The sequence below is a fragment of the Nicotiana tabacum genome, chromosome 6 (genome assembly GCF_000715075.1).
Source record: "Nicotiana tabacum cultivar K326 chromosome 6, ASM71507v2, whole genome shotgun sequence".
In the NCBI taxonomy this organism is placed as follows: Eukaryota; Viridiplantae; Streptophyta; class Magnoliopsida; order Solanales; family Solanaceae; genus Nicotiana; species Nicotiana tabacum.
The window spans coordinates 163,855,420-163,864,601 of NC_134085.1; the positions used below are offsets into that span (position 1 = coordinate 163,855,420).

Here is a 9,182-nt window from a genome sequence, read left to right on the forward strand (position 1 = left end):
TGATTAATTATTTCACTGTACTATGTATTGGACAACCAATTAAACTTACGTGATTGCGTTAATCCTACAATTTAATTTGCGCCACTCAGCCATTTAGTCCCTCTTTTCACTCCTTTGTGAGTTGTGACCTTCATTAACTGTAAACATTATTTGGGTTAATAATGCTTGAATTTTCAGAATATAAAAACGATGACCAAAGTTATCTTATTTTATTTGTAGATTAAGGGGTGAAGATTCGCGTTTAAAACAGGAACAACGGCACTTTGTCCAAAGATTGCAAAAATAAGGAAAATGCTGCCCCTTGTAAATGTGTAAAGGCAAGGAAGAATAGTTCTGCGTCACTAGGTCATCGGGAAACATTGGTGCGTTTGTATAAGACAGGCTTAATATATTTATTTTAAAAAAGCATTATGCAAAGGTCAACACGTTGATCGTTGTCCATTTCTTTTTGTGTTGAACACATTTCTATTTATTTTAAGATAATCCCCCCGGATTTCTTATTATGCTACTCCGTAGTAATTACCATTGTTTTCCAAAAAAAAAATAGTAATTAACCATTTGGATCCTGAAGGTCGTGATTTTAGATTTGATTTTATAAGTTGAATATTCGAAACTTATAGACGTAAAAAAAAAAAGACACGTTCTTTACGAGAAGTTTTCCTATTTTAAAGCTTGAATTCGAGTTTTTTGGTTAAGGGCGAAAAATTTATTCGTTCCATCACCCTCCACGATGCTATATACGTTGTTATAATGTGGTAGCCAGTAGGAGTAACTTACACATTCCTATAGCTAGCAAGTGACATCCATCTTATTTAATGAAACAATTATTATGCTAAAATGGTACTTCATTCGGTCCATAATAAGTGACCAATTTGCTTTTGGCATAATACTAAATTCTATACAAAAATACCTAGTATGACTAAACTACCCTTAATTAACTATTTAATGTGAGGAGTAAGAAAACTTTTTAGGGATACGTACATAAGGGTAATTTTGAAAAAATAGATTGAATTTTTCTTGATTATATAAATAAACACTTATTTTGAATCAAAATAAAATAATGGAGTAAAAGTTGTCACGGAAAATTATGTGGTTAGGTACTATTGTTAAGGGGACGGCGGCACAGCACGCTTGACCTTACTTTGTGCCAAACTCGGAAGACAGAAATTTTCAACGTAAGAGTTACAAGGACAAAAAGAGTAAAAAACAAAAGAAAAAGGAAAGAAATAAAAGAGACAAAAAGGAAAGCAGTAAAATCCACAAAAAACAGAAAAAATTTCAGTGTCCAAAATTCAACGCCGCACGTCTCCAGTGAAATTGGGATCATATTCCGGAGGCGGACATTCGTTGACGTGGAATAATATTATTGGTCTAAGAAACCGGCTTCCTCCCAAAATATTCAATTGCAATTGCCATTCCTCTCTTTCCTTCTCCCATTTCTAACCGTTCCTTCTCTCTCTTCCGTGCCGTTTCCTGGAAAATTCATCTCAAGAATTTTCCCGGAGAAAAGGCATCTTCATCATTTACTCAATTCATTTATCTCCAAAATTATCTAGCCACTGCTACTGCTTGATCGTTTGTTGATACAATTTTGTGTATTAAGTAGTTACGTGATTTTCTTAGGTTCAATTTGAAAATTGCTGTGGATAATTTTGATTGGAATTGGGAGTAGAGATGACAACGAGTCAAGGAGGAGGACCGTCGTCGAGGAGGAGCTCGATGTCGTTGACGAGCACGACATCTAACTTGAAGAAGAAAACAGCGGGTGATATTAATGGTGGAGGAGGAGGACAACCTGATTCCGCTCCTCGAAAGTCCATGTCGTCGTCTCGTTCCATGTGCGTTTTAATTCATCATCATCATCCTTTGTTAAATAAAGCTCTCTTGCAATGGTTTTTGTAGACATGAATAGCAATATCTTTATTCGTTCTCTTTCATTACGTATAATTTAACTTAGGTTCAATTATGTAAAATGTCATTGAGGCTCAATATCCTGGAATGAGTATGTATGTGAAAAAACACTAGGTCTTCTCATGAATCTCATCTACGTAAGCCTTGTCCCTTGGTGGACAGAATTACCCGGTACCTGTGCTGGTGGGAGTTAGCAAGTATTCGGCGTGCAGGTTGGCCCGGAGACACCATCATAAAAAATAGAAAAAGAAATGATCGAGATTTTTTGGGGGGCTCTTGGTGCAATATGCTCCAATTAATCCTGTCATTGACTCAAAACAATTAAGCGTGAGATAGGATGTTGGTTTTGCTGTACTAGATACTCTCGTTGCTTAGTTTTTCACTTATTCTAAGTATTGGAAATTTGGCACTAGAGCTGTGTTCTGGGGGACAAGGACCAAAGCTAAATGTGAGATGGAATAATGCATGCCTAATGCACTAGCATTCTGGAAATTAAGCTTTTGGAATCGAAATCCAAATATAGGTCGCTATCTTATATTATACTAAGTCAAAGCAAACTGGATTAAGAGCTGGAATAGAGTGAATTGCAGTTGCATATAGATGGTTGTGACAGCCCGTTTACCTGGATTTCCTCTATACCAATGGATCCATATCAAACTGGGCGTAGGGAGTCCATAACTATCCTTAAAAATACATGGAAAAGCTGTGTTAATGAATGTACCTTCTCTGCTACATATCCACGTTCAATATTAAAAGCGAGTGTGTGTTACGTGGTTCATTAGGCTGTACAAGTTTGCTTAAGGTTCTTGCCAATTCAGTTTATTGGCTTTAGTCTGTTCTTCGTTTGGGCTGGTTGAGTTTGTCTTGTATGCAACTTATCTCTGCCTTTGCTTAGCCATTAAAAGTCACCCACTTCTTCATCCTTAACTTGTTGACCACAACGTGAAAAATGTATTAAGTGACAGTCATAGCTGGAAATGTTTTTGCTAGTGAATGTACCGAATGTTAAAATTATGATTTCAGGTTAGGGGTAGTCAAAGTGATCATTTATGTATCATTTCTTTCTAGTAATAATATTTGGTTCCCCAACACATTTTTTTTTCAGGGGATTGACCGGAGAGCGGACAGTGAAGAGACTGCGACTGTCGAAAGCCCTAACAGTACCTGATACTACAAGTATTTATGAAGCTTGCCGCAGGATGGCTGCTCGCAGAGTTGATGCTTTATTGCTAACTGACTCAAATGCATTACTATGTGGTATCCTGACAGATAAGGTTTAATTAAATCTTGCATAACTATCATAATCCGACCAAATAAAATCAAGTTACGAGATTTTTCCTTTGACTCCAAAAGAGTATCTTTGACTAACTTCTCTTTGTGTCCTTTTCGTGTATTTGTTTGGGAAAAATGAAGGACATAGCAACAAGGGTTATTGCTCGTGAAGTTAATACTCAGGAAACACCAGTTTCAAAGGTTATGACAAAAAATCCAGTTTTTGTGCTTTCTGACACACTAGCTGTAGAAGCCTTGCAGAAAATGGTGCTAGGTTAGAATATTTGGATACAGCAAATGGTTCATTCTTTCATGCATGGTCAACATCTCACTGTCATGCCTGGCCACAGGAAAATTTAGGCATTTGCCAGTTGTGGAAAATGGAGAGGTCATTGCTTTGCTTGATATAGCAAAATGTCTTTATGATGCTATTGCTCGACTTGAAAGGGCAGCTGAGAAAGGAAAGGCCATTGCAGCTGCTGTTGAGGGAGTTGAAAAGCACTGGGGCTCATCTGTTTCTGGTTGGTAGAGAATTTTGCATTGTTTCTATATTTCATTGATATAGCTTGTGGCTTGTAGGAGTACTTGGGGTTGATTTTCCAAGTTCCCTGTGGTTGAATACATTATTTGATCTTCCATTGCAGGTGTCATTTATTAACCTTTTTTTTTTCTTTTTCTTGTTTGTCTCAGGTTCTAATACATTTATTGAAACACTTCAGGAGCGGATGTTCAGGCCTTCACTGTCAACCATCATCTCTGAGAATTCAAAGTAGGTAATATCCTTACTTTTTATATTATTTAATCTGTGATGCATAGCTTGTAATCTGTAAAATAAATTTTGTGTAATTGCTATTACTTGTGGTGTTTCCAGGGTTGTTATAGTTGAACCAAGTGATACTGTTTTAGCGGCAGCAAAAAAGATGCTTGAATCTCGAACAAGCTCTGCTATAGTAATGGTTGACAACAAACCACGAGGAATTTTAACGTAAGGTTTCTCTCCTTTCGACATGTCAGCAATTAGTTATGAGCTATAGTGTAATGAACACTAATCATCTAATGAAAAAATCTGCCTTATTGTCGCTGCAGGTCAAAAGACATGTTGATGCGAGTCGTAGCTCAAGATCTTTCCCCTGAGTCCATTCTCGTTGAGAGGGTAAATCTCTATCTCCTTAAGTTAGCTGTCTCTTTCTTGTATAGTTCTGCAAGTAAATGAGATCTTAAATTTTTTTCACTTTCTTTCCTATATCTGAATTTAAGGAGAAAAAGCTATATTATTTCTGTGAACTTTTGTTTTCTTACACATTAATGCTCAGGTAATGACCCCTAGTCCAGAATGTGCTACAACAGATACACCTATTGTTGATGCTTTACATACAATGCATGATGGCAAATTTTTACACCTTCCTGTGGTTGATAAAGGTTAGATTTGATCTTCCGAAATGCAGTTTTGGAATCTGCTATTTTCTTATCCAGATTTCCTTAAAACTTTTTTAATTCTAATGTGGTGCAGAGGGAACGGTAGTTGCTGTCCTTGATGTTCTTCATATCACTCATGCAGCTGTAGCCACGGTATGAAGCATGCACACAGATGTTTAATTTGAACAGATTGACATATCAGAACTCACTAGTTGTTATGCATATGTATGCTTTTTCTGTAAGTTGACAAGCTTCTGAAATTAATGACTTCCTAGTAATATTTGCATGTAAGAGTCCTGATCAAAGAAAATAAGAAATTGTCATCCCTAAGAGGAAAGTAGTGCTCCGAGCTCCTTTGACCAGTTTATGAAGTACCAGATGCTGTTGACATATCATGGACAAGCCATTATTTCAGTAATTCATCCATGTCAGCTGTCAGTTGCGGAAAGAGTGTAAATAAGAACACATAATTCTTCAGTTCTTGATGAGCACTTTTTTTAATTCATCCATACTTTTTTACTTTTTCTGAAGTGTGGGGCAAACGGCACCCTCTATCATCACGCAACTTATTGAAAAATAAAAAAGTTCAAACTTTAATATAGATTGATTTTAGATGACATTGCTTTAGACAAAGAAACATAATATTTTAAAGTATGCTTTCTAAGTTTGGGATACTCGTCAAGGCAAAACTAGCCTTAAGCGGCTCAACTAAGAATTGGAGCAATACTTTGAACATCATTTCTGGCGCTTATCGTGACAAAACTAGCCTTAAAGCCCAACTATGAACTTTAATGAGCAATTACTTTGTTTCAGACTCTTCCTTGCAAACCTTTTATGATCTCCTATATGCATTTTCTAAGAAGCTCATCATAAGTAATTGAAAACTTTTAGGTAAATTCGCTTGTCAAATCACCTTTTTAGTGCTGTTTTGATTATAGCTATCCTCGTTGAAGTCCATGAGCTTCCTTGGCTTCCGCTTCACCATGATGATGAGCTTTCTGTGTATCCATTTGCATTTGAAATTTATAAGTTCTTTTAGGGGATCTTTCAAGTTGGAATCTTGGGGCCTCTTTGCTAAGACTGTTAGTTTATGCATTTAACAGAAGGGTCAACTATGTTTCCATATGCGAAAGGCAGCTCTAGATTTTGGAAATAAATTTTTGTCAGCATTCGCAAGTGAAATCAGATAGAGGATGTTACGATAAATCTTGAACGTCATTATGACCTTTCCTGACTTGGTGCTAGTTTTAAGATTCAGCTTTTCATATTGGTGAAGTTTCAAACCTTCCTTCAATGTACTGTTTCCTTTGATGTGTCTAGACTTCCAGTCCTTAGAATTTTTCACTCTATTGGCAGAACAAATCATATTTGATTAAAGTTTGAAGCACTAACGGTTAGAATTTTTAATTACATTTCTGATTTATAAGAAAATCTTTGTTGTTTCCCTAACTGACTAAATGCATAATATGATTATTTCTGTTTTCTTTTTCTTTTTGATTTTTGTTTCCAACAACCCTCTTCAAATATAAAAATATCAAAATTCAAAGTAGTTTTAGAGAACGCCATTATTGTTAAATAAGGCAAACGGTCTTGGAGGGTACTGAATTTTTTTCATTGTACATCTTTACAATCTCGGCTGTGTATAACAGGACAAGCTTTCTTGTTCCCCAAGTTTGTACAGAATTATTCCTTAACCGTGCCTCACTAACCAGGTGGGAAATGCTGCTGGAGCGAATAATGAAGCTGCAAACACTATGATGCAAAAATTTTGGGATTCAGCTATGGCGTTGACTCCGGATGATGATGAAGAGACACCGAGGTTCCAGCCTCGTTTTCCATATTTTCTGTTAAATTGTAGTATTTTCTTTTACTTTTTACTTATCTTTCACATTTGTCTATGTATTTCAGCGAGGGTTCACAAAAATTAGCTTCTGAAGGTGCAGAAACAGGAAGATCAATTCCCTATCCTCCGGCAAGCCTGCCAAATACTTTTGCTTTCAAGATTCAAGATCGAAAGGGAAGGATGCACAGATTCAACTGTGGTATGCTATTGATGAGCCCTTGTTAAAGGAAAAAAAGAAGAAGAATAAACTAAGCTTCTGCTGTTTATTACTGCCACATACAAACTAAATTTTGAACCTTATTCTTCTTTTTGACATCTGGAGACTTTCCTTCTGATATAATACTCTCCTTGAAGCTCTCGATTCCTTTCAACTTTGCATTAGCATTTCACATGTGATTTCTCCATGTTACTCTTTTTCTTCTTTGGTTCTCCACGAGTGATCCTTATACAAGTCAGTATCTATATAGTGAGGGTGTGTTATGGGGATTTGATGAACTAATAAGGATGGCTTACTTATCATATGTGTTGGCACTCTTGAAAATCTCCGTCATGCATTGGGCATTTAGCAGTACAGAGTTTGTCTTCATCTCAGTGAAATCCTTATTCTCCGTCAAAGCTAACAGTTAATAATTTGACTCCCATATGGTCCTAATGTTTTTATAATTCAGATATACGGAGCATGACAGATCTCATAACTTCAATCATTCAGAGAATGGGCGACGACATTGACCGGAACAACCTTCCGCAGATTCTGGTAAGGATGCATGAATTTTTCCTTGTACACATCTCTTTGTCCTCTCTTGTGCTGTATTAACTAGTTGACTTTTATGTTCATGTTTAATCGCTCTCTTGCAGTATGAAGATGAAGATCATGACAAGGTTATTCTAGCATCAGATAGTGATCTTATAACAGCAGTTGAACATGCAAGGTTGTCAGGTTGGAAGGTATGATTGGCCTTTTCTGGTCCTTGGTTCAAAACCAGCTCTATTCTGTTGGTTTGGATGATAAGAGACGTAATAACAGGGAAGGAATACTGACTTAGATTTTTAATTATTAGATGCTGCTTTGTCTTTCATGTTACAAATTAAGGACTGATAATAGAAATGGACCTGTACAGGGATTAAGATTGCATTTAGACTATTCAGGAACGCCTGGCCGGAGGAGAGGTTCGCAGTCCGAAAGTTTGGATTATGCTCATCCAGAAACTGCATGGGCTTCAGCCTATACCGCTGTAGCAGCTGGTGCTGCATTAGCTGCGAGTTTAGGTTTATTTGCTTTCTTAAGGAGATCCAGTGAATGATCACATCGAAGTTGCCACTTGATATACTCTGCACCAGGAGCAGCAGATTGGAAATATTAATGGGTCAGTTTGATTTGTATTGTGCTATAGGATTTGGATCGGTAGCTCTAAATTTTGGAGTCCATTTTATATTTTGCCTGGAAGCTGAATTTGCAGGTGTCACTGGTTTATAGTGCTGAGAATTGTGTCCCCTACACCCTTTGTAATTAGCTCTCTGACCTAAGCAAATTTTAGTTCCCGGAGTGTAACAGAATTCAGGTGATCATATCTGCATTGATATTTATGCACAGATATTTTGCGAAACAAATTTGTTTGTGCTTGTAATGACAAACTTACATTTATTGTTCATGTCAGTGAAAAGGGGAAAAAAACAGATTGGTTGAATTGCGGTGTCCAAACTTTTGTTTCCTTTTGATTTTGATTAATTGTGGTGGTTAGTTTAGTTTTTATTTAATTCCTTTTTTTCGGGTACAACGTCAGTGGTCTTTGGGATGAGAAAGGGTTTGGTGAAACCCAACGGAATAGAACGGTAAAAGTTTACTAGTTCAATACCTTCAAGTTTTGGCCTTTGAATTAAAGTTTACATCACATAGCAATTCGTTGGCAGTCTCTAAATTATGGTTTAAACAGTATAACCAGAAGTTAATTCTCAACCTTTTATATTGTGCAGTTGCTCGTCCGACTTCCTTTTCTTTAATCAAATTGGAATACCATCTTAAAATAACTTCATAGGAGTACGATTTTTTGAGACACCTAATTTTAGAAATGGCACAATCAAATCTTTTAATGGTAGAAGGGGGTGATAAAGGGGCACAACGGGAGAAAATAAGATAAAGAGGGTCCAACTAGAACGTGGCTACAATAAAACCAGCCCAGGAAAAGTAAGGAAAAGAAAAGAAGAAAGAGAATAACTCAAGATTTGTCGGTGCATGATTTCACGTGAGAATAGCAAGTGAGATTGGAGATTAGTGATTTCCTTTGTCATAATTTTTCGTCGGTTTGCTTCCTTCTTTGACTAATGACCATATAATTTGAACTTTTTGGAAAGAAAAAGAAGAACTTCACAAAATTTACAGCTAGATTGGTATGGTTGTTATTTATAGTTTCAAAATTTACCATGTAGTATTGTATTATACTGTATCGTTTGGATACATACAATATTTAGATAGATTATATTGTTTGTTGTCGTTTCGTGATGTCATGCGCCAACAATATGAAAAATAAACTTGTAATATTACAAAGAAAAAGTAAGGTACGGAGTAAAACTATTATATTAAAAGGTAGGATAAATAATAAAATAGAATTATTTAATAATAAGGAAGGGCAAGATGAGAAAAAACGACACCAAATCGGCCGTTCAATACGGTGAATACTTTTCGTCATTTACGTAATGACGGATTTAATGGTACGATACAATAAAATTTAAGTAACGATTAAAA

The 9,182-nt window shown here is 36.2% G+C and overlaps 1 protein-coding gene across 1 annotated transcript; it reads left to right on the forward strand.

Annotated features, from left to right (window-relative positions):
* The first annotated feature begins 1,217 nt into the window (after window positions 1-1,217).
* On the forward strand, window positions 1,218-8,123 carry LOC107801780 (CBS domain-containing protein CBSCBSPB1). The gene is made up of 14 exons (XM_016625167.2): window positions 1,218-1,838; window positions 3,017-3,185; window positions 3,325-3,457; window positions 3,534-3,704; window positions 3,874-3,952; window positions 4,055-4,168; window positions 4,270-4,336; window positions 4,497-4,602; window positions 4,694-4,752; window positions 6,312-6,418; window positions 6,508-6,641; window positions 7,111-7,196; window positions 7,298-7,387; window positions 7,561-8,123. The coding sequence occupies exons 1-14, from the start codon at window positions 1,675-1,677 to the stop codon at window positions 7,741-7,743; spliced, it is 1,662 nt and encodes a 553-aa protein (XP_016480653.1). The 5' UTR covers window positions 1,218-1,674; the 3' UTR covers window positions 7,744-8,123.
* Window positions 8,124-9,182: the final 1,059 nt, after the last annotated feature.